The sequence below is a fragment of the Trichosurus vulpecula genome, chromosome 3 (assembly GCF_011100635.1).
Source record: "Trichosurus vulpecula isolate mTriVul1 chromosome 3, mTriVul1.pri, whole genome shotgun sequence".
In the NCBI taxonomy this organism is placed as follows: Eukaryota; Metazoa; Chordata; class Mammalia; order Diprotodontia; family Phalangeridae; genus Trichosurus; species Trichosurus vulpecula.
Genome location: NC_050575.1, coordinates 102,705,709 through 102,723,097, shown reverse-complemented (window position 1 = coordinate 102,723,097; position 17,389 = coordinate 102,705,709). Strand labels below are relative to the sequence as shown.

Below are 17,389 nucleotides of genomic sequence, written 5' to 3'. Positions count from 1 at the left end.
TTGGAAATGGTAGGCTCGTTGTATTATTATTAGGTCATTGGATTTCTGAATCCAAGACCAATGTAGTAGCTTAGGGAACCTGGGAAACTGTGTACTTTTGCTCTAAAATTCACCTCTTGACCTACAGCACTCTGATGTGGGCACCAAGTTTTCTATAGATGAAGACTTGCTGACCCAGAAGCAGGAAATTGGATAATTGGTTATGTGGGTAAAGGCATTATTCAGATTTAGTTGCTGAATTTGATTTAACCTTAGTAGTGGTTTTAGGCACTGGAATGAGCCAGTAATAACTTGATTGTTGATTTGCTAAGTTAAGTAGAGATGTCATCTGTTGGGGAAAGGATCACATTAAACTTCATAATGATGGAACTTATGAAACCAGAAAATATCTAGAAAAGGTTTCTCCAAAATGATTTGTTCTACATAGGATATGGGCAATGTATTGGGAAGCATGAATGATTTTATAAAATTGAATTTTAAAAATAAAAGCATGGAACAATTGTTTAAATTGAATTTTAGGAAAATTTTTAGCAAAACATCTTAATATTCTATGAGCTCAAAGACAATAATAGCCTATTCTAAGCACCACTACAATTTCTTGGCCCAATTCTAATGAAACAAAAATTATAGAATTGGCTTGCACGTTTGTCTGTGCAGAATTAACCTGCGTTTTTTGTAATTGTATTTTTTAAAGCCACAACTATGGTACTGTCCTTGAGGGGCCTTTATTTTTCCACCTAGCATTCAGGAAGTCTTTATGCTTATAGTTTATGAAAATATTTTTCTTTTTTGATATTCCATTAGAATCCTCGTGTATTTCTCTGTTATGAATATTGGAAGATGCCCTGGGGAAACCTAGAATGGTTATCAGTGAATGATCAGCTTCACCTTTTCTGTAGAATGCTTCAAAAAGGTTACAGAAGAATATTTTCCCACTTCTTTGGTATTCCTGAGGGAGATATAGGCCATTCAATCTGAAGTCAGTGTTGCAAACAAATGAGAAAGATGTGTTGATCTGCATTTGGGTTGGTAGAGTCCCAAGGGCTATGTTTGCAAGAAAGATGCTTGGATCATTTCATCAGGGCATCTGTCCAGAGTCGTCCTGAGAAACTCGTTTTCCCTCCACCCCAAGAATATACTTTAGTTGACTGAGCCTCAACTCAGTTGGGAATTTCAGTTCTAATTTTTTTTTTCTTTGTAAACATACAAAAAAAAATTATGCTTCTTCCCCCAGTATCTCCCATGTAATTGAAAGATTTAGTTAAAACAGCCCCATGTCTCTTGGTTCTTTGATTTTCCTAAATGAATTAATCTTAATGATTTCTCTGAAATAAACAGCTATTATAATTGGGATCTGGGTGTAAGGGCAGTGAATGGAGATGCCATTCTTAAAGGTGGATGCAAGCAAAAAGGACTTCGCTGCCCAGAGGATCTAAAATCACCAATCTTCATTCGTGACTGTTAAAATTATATTATTTCCACACCTAATGTAAGTTTGAGACCTGAATAATCCTATTTTCTCCTTTAACATAGTGGCCACTGGTTGGCTTTTTCATCAGAGATGTGGGCAGGCAAGCAAACATAGGGTAATTAAAGGTTTTTCCTTAGACTAGGCTCTGGAAGGGCAAGTACAGTATCTCCTCCAGAGAATATAAAATGCCTGTAGCACTTCTGCTGTGTATCTGGAGGGCACTCAATAGTAAATACTTATTTATAATTTATTTATTATCAAGTTGTATGTAACCCTTGTTGTTCAGTCATTTCAGTCACATTCAACCCTTCATGACTCCATTTGGAGTTTTCTTTGCAAAGATACTAGATAGGTTTGCCATTTTCTTCTGCAGCTCATTTTACTGAGCAAATAGGGTTAAGTGATTTGTCCAAGGTCACCCAGCTAGTAAGTGTCTGAGGCCAATTTGATTCCAGGCCTGGCATTCTATTTACTGCCCTGGAGCCTTTACAATGCATCAAACCAACACCCACCTCCTTTGAAGAATAATAGAAGAAAACAGCAAATAATGCTTTGGGCTGGTCTGCAGGAGAATTTGTGTCTGATAGTCATTATTCCCAGAGGAATTTGACCATGGCAAAATAACAGAGTAATTTCTTGCTTACTGTTTAAGGACTCACTGAGAGCAGCCAAGTACATACTAGATAAATTATGGTCTGCAGCTCAAATTGTTATATGTGCGATCTTCTTTCACATGTACTTAAATGGCTTTAAAACCTGTGAAAAATGCTCTCCAGATCTGCTAAGCAGTATGTCCTAAAGTGAAGGCTATAAAGCTAAACACTCCAAATTCTTCATGGAGGGGCCCAACAAGGGCTGAAGCCTCCTCCAGCTCAGAGCCTAGCAGATTAGGAGATGATTCTGGTAAACCCATGAAACCAGACCAGGTGTGGCCCCACCCTAAGGAAGCTTAGCAATGTGGTTATGCCTTTCACCCCTAGTTATTCTTAGAAATTTTTGCTTACCATGAAAAGGTAAACAGGAAAGAGAAATCATAAAGGACTTACTAAAGTCGAACTTTACATTCCTACATGGAAAGATGAGATTTGTAACTCATGAGACCTTTCTCAGCATTAGGGTAGTTGAAGGGAATATACACACACATATATATAGACAGAGGGCATAGGGTAAGTTGAATATGAAGGGATGATATCTAAAAAAATAAATTAAGGGGTAAGAGAGGAATATATTGGGAGGAGAAAGGGAGATATAGAAAGGGGTAAATTATCTCACATAAAAGTGGCAAGAAAAAGCTGTTATAATGGAAGGGAAGATGTGGGAGGCGAAAGGGAATAAATGAACCTTACTCTCATCAGATTTGGTTTAAGGAGGGAATAACATACACACTCAATTGGGTATCTTACCCTACAGGAAAGTAGGGGGGGAAGGGGATAAGGGGGCAGAGATGATAGAAAGGAGGGCAGATTGGGGGAGGAGGTAATCAAAAGCAAACACTTTTGAAAAGGGACAGGGTCAAGGGAGAAAATTGAATAAAGGGGGACAGGATAGGATGTAGGGAAATATAGTTAGTCTTTCACAACATGACTCTTATGGAAGTGTTTCACATAACGATACATGTATAACCTATATTGAATTGCTTGCCTTCTCAAGGAGGGTGGGTGGGAAGGGAAGAAGGGAGGGAATTTGGACCTCAAAGTTCTAAAAACAAATGTTTAAAAAAATTATTTTTACATGCAACTGGAAAATAAGATTTACAGGCAATGGGGTATAGGAATCTATCTTGCCCTACAAGAAAGTAAAGGGAAAGGAGATGTGGGGGGTGGGGAGTGGAGTTATAAAAAGGGGAGGCAGACTGGGAAAAGGGGCAATCAGAATATATGCCATCTTGGGGTGGGGGGGAGGGTAGAGGTGGAGAGAAAATTTGTAACTCAAAATCTTGTGGAAATGAATGTTGAAAACTAAAGATAAATTTAAATAGGAAAAAAAGAAAAAATTTGAACTAGCTCAGCCTCCATTTCAAGGCACTGCTGTTTGCTTAAAAAAAAAAAAAGGTTTACTAATGAGAGTTGAAAATTTTAGGTGATTTTTGGTTGATATGGATATTGATTTAGATATGAGCCTTCGTTTCCTCTCTTCTCCCAAAGATGTACTACTACATTTCTCTCTTTGGGTCTCTAGAGCTTCAGCTCATGGAAGACCATTTTTTAATGCCCATGACCTTTTTCTTAGACCTAGTCAGTTAACCTAAACCATATTCACTGCCAATTTGTAAAGACTGATTTTTGCCCTTCAGTGGAACATCATATCTTTACTTACAATGCTAAGCTAGTATTTAAGCCAGTCTCTATAAGGGCAGAGCCACCTGTTCTTGATGGCAAGTGCCATTATTCCTTGCCATCTGGCTGCTTCAGCTGCCATCTTAGCTCCTTCTAGCATCTAGAAGCAATGCCCCCATCTCTACAGCCATTGTATCATAAGGCAGCTGTCTCATCTGGAATTCCTGGGAAAAGCCCTATGACACTTGGGCACAGTACAGTGGAAGGAATGTTGGATTTCAAGGTCAAGAGCCTGAATTCAAATTTTGCCTGTGTCACTTATTCACGAACATGTGCTGCAGCATACCTCATTAGGGTGTGCAGTCAAGAAATTCAAAAAAAATTTCTTCAAGTGGCAAACTTTATTGAATACTCAATAATAAAGGGCATTGATTTTATTCATCAAACCAGAACTTAATTTTTTTAATTAACAACTGAACTTTGCTATAAAAATACAAATTTAAAAGGAGATGCAAAACGCTGAATTTTTTGACTCATTGGCTAAGGTATGCCTAGACACCCAGCATGCCTGTGGACTTACTAATGACCATATGATCTTGGGCAAGTCATCCTACTTGTTTTGGCCTCAGTTCTTCATCCACAGAATGAGAGGTTGGCAGCATGGCATAGTGGATAGAGTCTTGGATTTGAAATCAGGAAAACTTGAGTTCGAATTTTATTGCTTATTATCTTTGTGACAATGGGTGGGTCACTTAACTCTTTTGAGCCTCAGTTTCCTCATGTAAAATTGGGGGAGGGGGTTGGACTACATGGCATCTGGGATTCCTTTTAGCTCTAAATCTGTGATCATATAATTAAATTTTAATAATTGAAAACTCAGGAGGGAGATCTGAATTTGCTGATCTCATTCTGCCTTTTGGAGAATTTCCCTTGCAACGCGTACATTCCAAAAGAGACAGAGTGACCTCACAAAAGTCGTTCCTTTTATTGTCCGTTGTTCTCTACTAATTTCAGTGGAATTAATTTTGGACTAAGCTGAGAGGTCGACCTTGTCCCTTTCATAATTAGGTTAAACTTATGTGAGGAGGAGGAGAGGGGAGAAAGGGGAAGGAAGTGTTCCAGGTGTATGTGAAGAGGGAAATGGTTCTAAGCATAGTGTATATTGTATAGAAGATACTGTGGGAGGTCTGTTAGGAGTAAGGGAACTCATTGAAGGAGTTTGGGAGAACATTGGTTCAGATTAAAAGGAATTTAGAAGGAACAAAACAATATAAGAACTTCGATGGACTTGAGACTAGGTGTGGAAAATCACTCTAGAACTTTAAAGAAGGGAATGAATAATGTACTTCAACAACAGATAAGGGAGATGATTTTCACATTGGTCAAATTGTCGTACCTCAGAAAAACCTGCGTGACAATAAAAAAGACTTCCAAATTCTGGTCAGCATTCAATAAAACACCATTTCAGTAGTGAGGGGAAAAAATGGAGGCAGTTCATTGTATCTACTAATATGTAAAACTTGTCTCAGCCAAACTTTGCGTCTCCTCTACCACCTAGCACAGTAGTCTAAGGGAAGATATTTAATAAATGTTTATTGATTGATTTATCATTACTTATAGCAAGTTAGCTGAAGTTAAAGATGAATTGGTCAGAAGCTTCAAAGTGACCAAGACCTAGTTGGAAGCAGAAAGAGAATGTAAATTCCAGAGGTAGATAAAATGGTGACTCTTTCTGCTATGGTAGCCAAGTTGGATAGAAGGGAACCACTTTGGGGAAAAACTAAGGTATTTGGTTCTTGTGTTTCGATGAGGGCAAAATAACCTAGCAAAGACATCTTGGCTGTCCACCGTTCATTGGCCCTGGGAAGGTAGCCAAGCATAGGGGAAGTGTGTCTGAGAGCTTTTTGGTGACATGGGTAGCTGGTTGGGCTTTTGGGAACTTAGTAATCATGCTCAGGAAGTGCCTTAACCATGGAGAGACTAGTTAACCAGACGATAGACAGGAAGATCTTCATCCCTGCCCTCGTGGGAATCATGCATAGGGTCACATTGTGTTGTCATGCCGTGTTCTAGAATGCCCAGGAGGCATGGTGACTGGAGAGACCACCTTCTCCAGAAGAGAGAGCAGTTGGTCATTTTTTTTAAAAAAGTAGTACTATTGCTCCTACAGTGACCTGACCACTAATTCTGATCCACCATCAAGATCGTTGAGATAGCACTCCACTCCAGATGAATCCTCAGCCTAGCCCTTCACAATCAGAACGACTTTTCGAAAGTGTAAATCTTGGGCCAAGTGTTAACTCGGCTCCCCCTAGTGAAGGAAGAGGTCCTAGAGATTCAGAAGACAGTAGTAGTCAATTAGATGGCTCGGTAAGTGCCTGATTTAATTTAAGCATGATTCCCTTCAGCAAATGTTGAAAGACTCTCTCCTGGGCTCAGGGCAAGCCTCAGAAGGACTGAACTAAAGAATAAAATCCTGGTATTTTCCCTCATTGATGCATGGTATTGGCTCTTTCTTGTTTCCAGGCTTTTAAAGGACCAAAAGTCACTCCTATAAAAATGTCTAAGAAGATTATGAGATTTATCCAGGCCATCAGAGGATGACAATGTTCATCATTTTCTCAGTTCCCCTCCTGGCTTAGTTTAATTTCAGAATTCTTGGTTACTTCCAGCTTGCCTGTCTGTTCTTGGAGTTCCTATATACTTTCTCTTTAGCATCTTTCTACTGAAGTTACTTTTCCATATCCAGATATCCTTTTATCTTTAATCATCATCTTCTCCCTATCATTAAAAACCTCTTTATTGTTCTTCAGCTGTCTTTGTGCTCTTAAGAGTCCCTCTATTTTCCCCTGTCCCCAAACCAGTGTTAATAGGAGAGTGCAACAGTTGAGAGAGAAACATTGAGCTATTTAATGTGAGAGAGGTTTATGGATATACGGATTTTGATGTAGCCCAATTGAATTAAACTTTGGGAAACAGCTTGCCTCCTATATCCCATATAAGGAAAGAAATTAGGGCTTTTAAAGAGGGTTCATTATTAGCTAGGAAACTCAAATAGCTTAGCTATACTACTGGGTTGTTATTTTTTTAGTTGATAAATTTTGTTTTAACACATCAGTCATTTCCCAGTCAATAGCCGTTCTCCCACATTGAACCTTCCCATAAAACAAAACCCTCAAAAAGAGCATGACAGGCAACAGTTCATTGTGCTTCAGATTTCCCCTCATTTCTTAGATCTCTCTGCCTCCTTACTAATTCACAGGAATGTTAAAACTGATGAAATTGGTGTGTCAGACTAATTACCAGATAGGGTAGGTTCATATAAAGTAGTAAAGGCTTGGGCTACTGGGAGCAGATTACATTGAGCAAGGTCCTTGTGAATCTCTTTGGTTTCAAAATTACCCCCTCCTGATACTAGTCCCAGTAGCCTCTGATTCCATCTTATACTCTTCTCCTGAGCTTCCCCTCTGGTGCTGTTCGAATTCTATCATCTATTCTACTTACTAACTTTTCTCCTTTTTGGCTCAAACCCTAGTAGTTTAGATCTTGGATTTGCCCAACAGCTTTCTTTCCTTCCTTCATGTGCCTACTCTAGTCCATGATCCTACAGATGACTGCTCTTAACCAACCCCATCATAACCTGTCTCCCCATTTGTCATCCAACTCACCCTTTCCATATTCCATATTCCTTTTGCATTTTTCATAAGTCCCACATAATCATGATTTTTTTGCTCTATGTGATCATCTTCCCTTCCCCCCACCTTTTTTATTAGAAGGGGTTAGAAAGCTGTGTTCTGAGAGCATTTCACATATGTGCATGCATAGTACAAGGTAGAATTTCATCCCAGCTCAGGGAAAAAGTGAAAATGAAGCAAAAATTGTGAGGCTTTGGCATCCTGGCTGTGCCCTTCAACCTGTGGTGAAACACTACCTTCTCTTGTTTCAGGAGCACGACATAGAAACAGCTCATGGCGTGGTACATGTCACCATGCGAGGCTCACCAAAAGGGAACAGACCAGTTATTCTCACTTATCATGACATTGGCCTGAACCGTATGTATTTTGTTTTTATACCTGCTCCCTTGTCCTATGGTATTGTCTTTTTCTGGGTTCAAGACCTAGAGTTGACGTTTTCTCTCCTTTCACCTTTCTGAGAAGCGAGCAAATATATAGAATTGCTTTTGGATTTTGTACTCTGGGTATAAGGAATACCACACCTGCTGATGGAATTAATAAGAATCAATGAGCTTGCTAAAACAAGAGAATAGAGATCTATCTCTGCCTTGGATCTTATTCTTGCCTCTTTTTATGTTTTAGAACTGACAATTCAGAAGGTAAACTCTGTTCTATTCTGGGTCGCTATAAGCATCTAAGCCATAAAAACACCATTGTACCAGCCGATCACCAATGACTTAGTAATCAACACAGTATAAATTTGAAGGGGGTTGGTTTGACCACTCTTGGTTGTGCCATTCTCTGTTCCCTATACTGTGCACCCATACTTATCCATCCATTCTTTTAGTTTATTTAGATAAACTGCTCCCATTCGCCAGGCAGTAACGAATCCTGGCTTTGTTTTTTTCAACATGTGGCCTGTGTTTGAAGTTCCATTTCAGCACTATAACTTTCATTGAAGCCAGCTCATAATGAGAAATAATCCAAGCAGCCACACCAGATGAATGGGTATTGGATTTCTATGCACTTAAAAGGAGGGTAAACCCATGTAAGAGAACCAAGTTGGTCTGCTGGCCAAGCACATTGCTTGTTAGCCAGATTTGTAAGATGGACTAAGAAAGTGTGTGTGTGTGCGCGTGTGCGCATGTGTGTACATCTGTGTGTGTGTATGTATACATGCACACGTGTGCATAGGTTTGGCGGTGTGAAAGGCACATAAAAAATCATGGAGCATATACACACAAGTTAACAAGAATGTGTGTTTGTGGAGGATGCTATTTTCTGTATTATCACTGGTGGTGCATGCAGTTGCTTCCCCATCTGATTTACCAGTGGCAATATAAAGAATTAGAAATGAATGGTCATTTTTAAAAAACAATATTGAAATGTCTGACATGGAACCTTCTTGATATTTTGCTTTAGTTGGGATAGCAATAAAAGAGAGAATTAAGTGACTTAGCAGAAAGAAGCTGTGAGATTTAAATAGCTAGGACTTAAAAAGAGGCATCACGTAGGAGGAGGATTGAATACAAAAACTGGTTTAAAATAAATTGGGTGGAAATGAATGGCTTGTTACCTCTGGGTCCTTTTTTTTTTTTTTTTGCAGATAAGTCCTGTTTTAATGCATTCTTTAACTTTGAAGACATGCAGGAGATTACCCAGCACTTTGCTGTATGCCATGTGGATGCCCCAGGCCAACAGGAAGGTGCACCCCCTTTCCCAACAGGGTAAGACTACAAGCACCACACATTGGGGAAACATCTGATGTTTCAGATGGGGTGAGCAGATTACGGTGATCGTTAGCATGGAAACTCTGAGAAGCCTTTTGAAATTGTTACCCATTTTGTGCCTAAAAATGATTCTAGCAAAGCATCCACATTTGGCCTAACCTATCAACTTAACATTTAGATTCTGTATAGTCAGTTAAAAATAGATGTATTACATTTTCCCAACTCTGTTAATAGCTGCTTACCTTCTTTTGATAATTAAAAAAAAAACAGCAGTATTTAGGTCACCATGAAGACCCATGCACTGACTACCCATAAATTTAGTAAGATCCAAGGTCTGCTGCCAGTTGCTTATCTTACCTTTGTTAAACTGCAGCAGCATCATTTGTCCAGCTGTCTTTTTTTTCCTTCTGTATACTTCCCTTGACCATCACCATCACCACCACCACCACAGCACACGCACATGCATATGCACAGACACACTTGCACTGTTGTGCCATATGTAAACCAAATCAGATAAATCTCCCAAGCCTGAGAACCCTGTCCTCCGGATCTGATGATTTAGGCTTTGAATGTTGGCCCGAACAGTTAGATGTTTGTGGTGGTGTCGCTGCTGCCTGAAGTTGAATTTTGGCTGGAGATGGGCTCAATGTTTCTACAATGCCTTAACAAAATCTCCTCCGATCTCATAAGCAGAAGACAGAGCCCAGGCCCCAGGGTGCCTAACTCGAGCCTTGTCTCGAGGCATTGCCCTTTGACAGGTGAGCCTTATGAGACATTGTAGTCAAGGAGAAGCAGAGACCACCATACACCAACTAATAAGGCTGTTCACAGCTGTTATCAGTGACACTGGGGCTTGCACCATGAAAAGTTTTAGAGGTGTCTAGAGGAATAAGACAAGAATTGATGCCTCTTCTTGTGGGGTCTTCTCCAGAAATAGTATGATTTTCTAGTTTTCCTCTGGTCAGGTTCAAGGTGGTTAGAAGAGGGAGGGAGGAACCATTGCCATGGTCATTGCCCGACTGGCTGTGTGAGAAGGAATCCCTTTGCCTAAAGTCCCTGCACAGCCCCAAGAATCCTAAACTAGGAACTTTTTAATTTAGAGGTTGTCAGCAACTTCCAGGAAGATAGAGAAGTGAGTAGAGGCTGAAGACCCAGTCCCTTTTTAGAAGCTATGGAAATACCAGAAAGAAGCAAGATCTTAAAAGTATTTTATTTTTCTTCTTGTTATCTGAAATTGAATAAAAATTATGATACAATTTAAAAATTCTGAGATATAAGAAAAACCAGAAACAAAACTGCTGAGGGAAATTGCTTATTTTAAAGCAGAAATGTTTCTAGAAATGTCAATGGGTAAACTAAAATGTAGGCTCTTGGAGGACATTCCGTTTTTGTTTTTATGTTCCCAGAATAACACTTTGCACGTATTAGGTGCTTTGGAAATGCTTAATTAAATTAAAATGGATGTTTAAAGAAAATGAAGGAAACTCTCTTGCCATAAAAACTCGTGAGTAATCAGTGAAGAAACATTTATTAAGTACCTACTTTGTGCTTACATAAATGGAAAGCTCTGTAGAAGCATCTACATTGTTGGATGTTGCAGAAAACACAAACAAGATAATGGCATAAAGCACAAGTAATATGAAAACTAAATGGAACATGAAGCAAAGAATAAAAAATAGAATTCAAGAGATAATTGGTCACAACGTAAGAATACACAGCCGGGAAGGTTACATACGTTGTTGGTCATGGTTATTTTGTTGGTTGATTTTATTTAACTGTTTTTCTTTGTTATAAAGGAAAACACTAGGGGGGTGGGGGCAGTGCAGTGGAAGTTTGGGGGTGAGGTGGGAAGATGGTAGGATGTATCTGGAAATGACTGATATAAAAAAAAGCATCAATAAAAAATCCAGAGAGCTTTATACAAAAGAAAAATATACAATTAAATCACTTAAGACACAGGATTCTCTAATTTTGCAACTAGAAGGATAAAAGATCCTTCAAACAAACAAAGAAAGGAAATAAAGATAGCCCAGTATAATATAGAAAACTGGCCTTGGAAGTCCAAAAGACTGAGATCTAGTCCAGTCTGAGTCATGCTGACTGTATGACCCTGGACAGACAAATCTCTTGACCTGTTCAAACATTTGACGTTCATTCAGAAGAGACAGAAGAACGTTTGAAAAAAACAAGCCTCTGAAAAATTTATCGACCAAAGGACAGAGCTCTTCCAATTAGAAGTGAAGCAGTGCCCTCAGATCACTGAAATGCTTCATCAAGATCTGTTCCCAGGCCCGTATTCAAATCCTCTCTGGGCTGGTGCAGGACTCCACAGAACTCGTATTCCCCTGTCACTGTCACAGCCATTACTGTCATTGTGCCCAGAGTCTGTTCTGTACCATGGCGCAGCATCAGAGAAGGAATTTAGTGGAGAATAATACATCAACTCAACAAGAAAAAAGAATTACGTAAATCTGACGGTAACGTCAGCTGATGTTGAAAAGTTCACCTTGGGACATTTCCGACCAGATGTCCCTAGTATCTCAAACCCAGCATGTAAAAAAACAGAACTACTTATATTTCTCCTCACAGCCCATTCCTCTTCCAAACGTCTCCCTTTGTGTTGAGGGGACCACCATCCTTGGAGGCATCCTTGCTCATGCCCTGTGTGCAGTCAGTCCAGATCTCACCATTTCTCTTCCACAGTCTCTCTCACATTGTCCTCTTCTGCTTCTTCACACCACAGCTATGCTGGTGTGAGCTATCATCAAGCCTGGACTGTTATGAAATTCTTCCCTACTCTTGGTATAGTCTTAATGTAACAAATATCAATTAAAATGGCCACTCCCATATGTGCAGTAGCCTAAGGGACTAATAATTTCTAATTATTCTTGCCTCATCTTGCTTCTCTCAAATCCATCCTCTCCACAGCTGCCAAATTTAGATCACTAAAGCACAATCTGAGCACGTCGCTCCCCCGTCGAAAAAGCTTCGACGGTTCCGTTACCTCCAGGATCAAACACAGTCTCTCAGTGTTGGGCAGTGAAGGCCTTTCACAACGTGCTCTAACCTGCTTTTCTGTCATCATTAGACCTCACTCTCTTTTTCATTCTTCGGCCTTTCCGTACTAACCCCCTTGTTCTACTTTGTACATCTCCATGTCCCGTCTCCACATCTTGGTACAGTCTGTTCCCCCTGCCTGACATGTAGTCCCTCCTCATCTCCACCTTCGTTTCCCATCAAGCTCAGCTCCCAAGGCCTTTCCTGAGGCACCCAGTTGCTTGTGACTCCCTCTTCCCTAAATTACCTTGTATTTACTTTAAACTAATGTGTGCATACATTCTCTCCCCTAACAGAAGGGCAGATCTCTGGTGTCTGGGATGATCTCATTTTCATCTCTGTATCCCCAACATCTAGTACGGTGCCTGGCACATAAGAATAACTAATAATAATGGTTGATAATTACTAGCATTTACATACGACTTTGTTTGCAAAGGGCTTTATAAGTATTACCTCATTTTATCATCAAAACCGCTCTAAGTGGTAGGTACTATTATCCCCATTTTACAGATGTAGAAACCGAGGCAAATGGAGGTTTAGTGACTTGCCCAGGGTCACACAGCTGTGTTATTGCAAGATAAAAGCACTTAGCACAGTGCCTAGCACATAGTTTGTTGTTGTTTACATTGGGATCAATTCTTCCATGACCTCATTTGGGGTTTTCTTGGTAAAAATACTGGAGTAATTTGCCATTTCATTCTCCAGCTCATTTTACAGATGAGGAAACTGAGGCAAACAATGTTAATTGACTTGTGCAGGAAGTATCTGAGGCCAGATTTGCATTTGGGTCTTCCTGACTTCAGGCCTGGTGGTGCTCTATCCACTGTACCATCTAGCTGCCCTGGCACATAGTAGGTCCTATATAAATGTGTATTCCCTTCACCCTTCATCCTTCCTCTCTTCTCTGTGTTCTATTGTATATATGGAAGTGGCCATTTTAGTTGATATTTGTTACGTTAAGACTATATCAAGAGTAGGTGAAAATTTCATAAAAGAAAACATGCTGATAGCCACATTTGTATAGTGCTTTGAGATAACATGTATAACACTTCACAGATTTTAAAGTACTATATAAATGCTGACGTTATTACTGAAGCTTGTAAGGTTCGCAATCACATTTTGCCTCAAAATAACCCCATGAGGTAGGAAGGAAGGAAACAAATATTTATTAAGTGCCTACTATGTGCAAGGCACTGAATTAAGCACTCGACAGATTTGATCCTTACATCAAACCTGGGAAAGGGAAGTGACGTTATTATCCTCATTTTACAATAAGTTTCTGAGGCATAATTTGAAGGGCTTAAATTCATGTCTTCCTGACTCTACCCCTGGAGCCACCGAGGTACCTGTGTAAGTACCACAAGTATTCTTATCCCCAGTTTTTTAGATGGAGGAAGTAGGCTCTGAGAAGTTCACTGAATTGCCCATGGTCTCACAGCTAGTATGTTGAATGGCCGGACTTCAAAAGCAGTAATGAATGGTGCTGTGGCAGCCTAGAGTGGCCAAGGGATCAGTGCTTAGCCTTGTTCTCTATTTAGTATTTTTATCTGTGATTTGGTTAAATTCATAGCTAACATGCTTACCAGATTGGCAGATGACACAAAGCCAAGAGGGATGCCTAAGAAGTGGTGTGATGGAGTCAGGATACAGAAAGATCTCGATGGAAAGCTAGAACATTGGGCTCCATATAATAAAATTGAATTTAATAAGGCAAAGTTTTACACTTGGGGTCAAGAAATACACTACAGAAGCACAAATGGGGGGAAGTGGCGTGATTAGCCAACAGTTTGTCCAGAAAACATCTCAGGGTTTTAGGGGGCTGCAAACTTGGAAGAGTCAGCAGTGGGACCAGGCAGCCCCAAAAAGGGAAGGGGTTAGAGGTTTCGTGAAGAGAAATCTGGCTCCCAGAAGTAAGGTCCTCACTCCTTCTCAGACTACATTCGGAATATTGTGCTCAGTTCTCAGTGCCACATTTTGGGAACGTCTTTGTTAAGCAGGAGAACCTCCAGCAGAGGGCAACCCTATAATGGTGAAGAATTCCTTTTAAGGATTGATTTAAGGCGCTGCAGATGTTTAACTTAGCATAGAGAAGAGAAAACTAAGGGAAGGACAAGAGCTCAAAGCACTGTCATATAGAAGAGAGATCAAACTTTATTTTGTTTGGCTCTAGAGGGTAGAACGGGTGGATGTTGTAAAGAATCAAATTAAGATTCAATGTCAAGAAATATCTCCTAACAATTAGAGCTGTCTAAAAGTGGGCCATCTCTGGAGGTGATGGGTTGGCTTTCCCCTCATTGGAGGCCCTTAAATGAAGACTAGCTAGGTAACCACTGACAGGATTGGGTTGCTTGTAAGATTCTTTTCTGGCACGATTTGAAATGAAGAGACATTGGGCTCCTTTCCAACACTGGAATTCTGCACCATGTCAGAGGCAGGTTTATTTGGGGGGGGGGGGCGGCGGCAGGGCAATTGGGGTTAAGTGACTTGCCCAAGGTCACACAGCTAGTACATGTGTCAAGTGTCTGAGGCTGGATTTCAACTCAGGTCCTCCTGACTCCAGGGCCAACGCTCTACTCACTGCGCCACCTAGCTGACCCTAGAGGCAGGATTTAAAGGCAGATTTTCCTGGCTCCAGGTTCAGTGCTTGATCCACTATGCTATATTTTCTCTCAAAACCAACAAAACTGATCAGGTCTGTTTGGTGCTAGGAAAAAAAAATAAACAGAATAGAGGTCCTAGAAGTACATTCAAATGTATGTAAAAGGTTGGTGTCTGTATATTAAATATTGAGGGAAATCGTTTTTCAGTAAATACCGTCAGGAAAAACAGATAGCAATGTAGTGGGGAAAAGAGCCATACCTTATATCGTAGTATTTAAATGGATCTGTGAACTCATCCTTCCAATGATACAGATTGCAGACTACCTGTGCCTGCTTATTCCATGGTCCATGTTCTCCCCAAAGTTTGCCATAGGGGCTCTACGCACCTCACTTTCTTCTGTCATCAAGAGGGTGTCAGCGAAGTACTCCAGCCATTCACCAGTCATCTTTTCCTCTTTCCATGTTACCAGCCCCTTTTCTCTTTCTGAAATACAATGTATGTGACCATTAAAAAGTTAATAAAATTGGTTAATACAGCCATAACAGGTTATGATGGAGAGAATTATTAGTGCAAATGGAAGAAGGAAAATGCATTTGATTGTATAACAGTGTTTTATGACAAAAACAAGGAAGAAAAGTAACTTGGGAATGTTTTTCACAGTATATTTATCAGATAAAAGGAATTCACATAAGCCTAAATCAATAATATCCAGCTAAGACTGGATAAATGATCAGGGACATGAATAGATACTTTACAAAAAAAGATACACAGGTTATAAACACTTAAAAAATACTCGACCTTACTAAACAAACAGAAATTTAAACCACCACCTCACACATGTAAAATCAGCAAAGATAAAATCGCAACCAAACCCAGTGCTGTCAAGTTTGTAGGGAAACCAACTATGCTTATGCATTGCTGGTGACATTTTAAACTGGTAGTCTTTTTTGGAAAATAACTTGGCAATTCATAGCAAAAGTCAGAAAACTAATCATACCTTTTGAAGCAATAATACTACTAGTAAGATTCTCCCAGAGTTTGTAATTAAAAAGAAAAAAGTATTGTCTTATGAAGTTTCCTAGACATTATTTATAAAAGCAATAACAAAGTAGAAATTACCTTAATATTTGGGAATTGGCTGAACCAATTGGCACAACTATTAAAAATCCCAACCCTGAATATCATTAAAAGATACACAAGGTAAAGAAAGAAGAAATAGAGAAATCTATACATTTTGGCTGTGACCATGGGTTTTTTTTTAAACTACATGCATATATATGTATCTTATATATACACACATACATACCTTCACACCCATAAATGCTTAAAGAGATTAAGATTATCTAGTAAAGAAGTTTATTGTTTATAAATACAGTTGTCGTTTGTATGAAATACAATCCAAGTTCAGTTGGTTTTTTTAATGTAAAAATTAAGACCATAAACATTTCTTTAAAAATCTAGATAATCTAGAGGACTTATTGAAAACTAATGTAACATAAAACCACCAGCTCTAGGCCCAGCCAGGCGGCCTGGACTACATCCTGGCTCTGACTTGTAGTCCACTTGTGACATTTGACGCATCTCCTCTCCATGACTTCAGCTAACTCACCTGTAAGACAGGGATGACATTTATAGCATCCACCTCACAGGGTGATTGTCAAACTACATCCTAATGTGATTTGTTAATGATCATGATTTCAGGTACCAGTACCCTACCATGGATGAGCTGGCCGAAATGTTACCTGCCATCTTAACTCATTTAAGGTAAGTTCAGAGGTGAGGCTATTGAATGTCCCTGTGTCTGTGCAATTAAAGCTGATGTTTTCCTCGGCTATCCTGTTCCTGCTTTAGGAAGAGGGTTCTGGGTGAGGGTGTTATTCAACTAGTAGTCTGGGTAGTACAAGTCTAAGGAGGATATATGGGAATGTTTGAAGCCAGCCAAATCATAAAAAGAAAGAGAAGAAAACAAAGACAGGCAATACTGGGAATTCCCATGTAAAATTAACCTTTTCAATCTTGGTGTATCTGTGTTGCAGCTTGAAAGGCATCATTGGAATTGGAGTTGGAGCTGGTGCTTATATCCTCAGCAGGTTTGCTGTGAGTAAACAGATGGGGTTGGGCCCAAGAACCTGAAAGCCACATACTGGTTTTATCAGCTGCCCTTGTCCAAGATGTGCTGCTTCATTAAAGGGCAGAAGCATAAAGGAGAGTGAAGGAGGGAGCCAAGACGTACTTTAAGGACCAAGGACAATTGCCCGACTTTGCCTCTGAGAAGGGCCAGCTAGAAAAACCCAGATATAGACTTGCATAGGGCCATTCTTTGCTCTTCACACCATCCTGTAAAACCATGTGGAAACTGGGAGGATGGTGAGACAGAAGGAAGAAAGGAAGGAACCTTCTATGACAGGAGCTCATCATTTATTTGGTGTCATGGACCCCTTTGGCAGCCTTTGGATACCTTCTCAGAATGTTTTTAAATGCACAGAATTACCAAGGAAATTAATTATATTGAAACAACAGGTTCACAGACCTCAGATTAAGAACCCCTAGCCTAGAAGGTTTTGAAATGGTTAGAATATA

At 39.8% G+C, this 17,389-nt stretch overlaps 1 protein-coding gene across 4 annotated transcripts in view; it reads left to right on the top strand.

Moving 5' to 3' along the window:
* The window catches only part of NDRG3 (NDRG family member 3), a 74,374-nt gene that overhangs the window by 38,410 nt on the left and 18,575 nt on the right, over positions 1-17,389 (top strand). For all 4 annotated transcript variants that reach the window (XM_036750948.1, XM_036750947.1, XM_036750945.1 and 1 more), the window contains 4 exons: positions 7,694-7,799; positions 9,028-9,148; positions 16,511-16,573; positions 16,846-16,906. In XM_036750948.1, the coding sequence (XP_036606843.1) occupies positions 7,694-7,799; positions 9,028-9,148; positions 16,511-16,573; positions 16,846-16,906 (351 nt within the window). The remainder of the gene's footprint in view (positions 1-7,693; positions 7,800-9,027; positions 9,149-16,510; positions 16,574-16,845; positions 16,907-17,389) is intronic.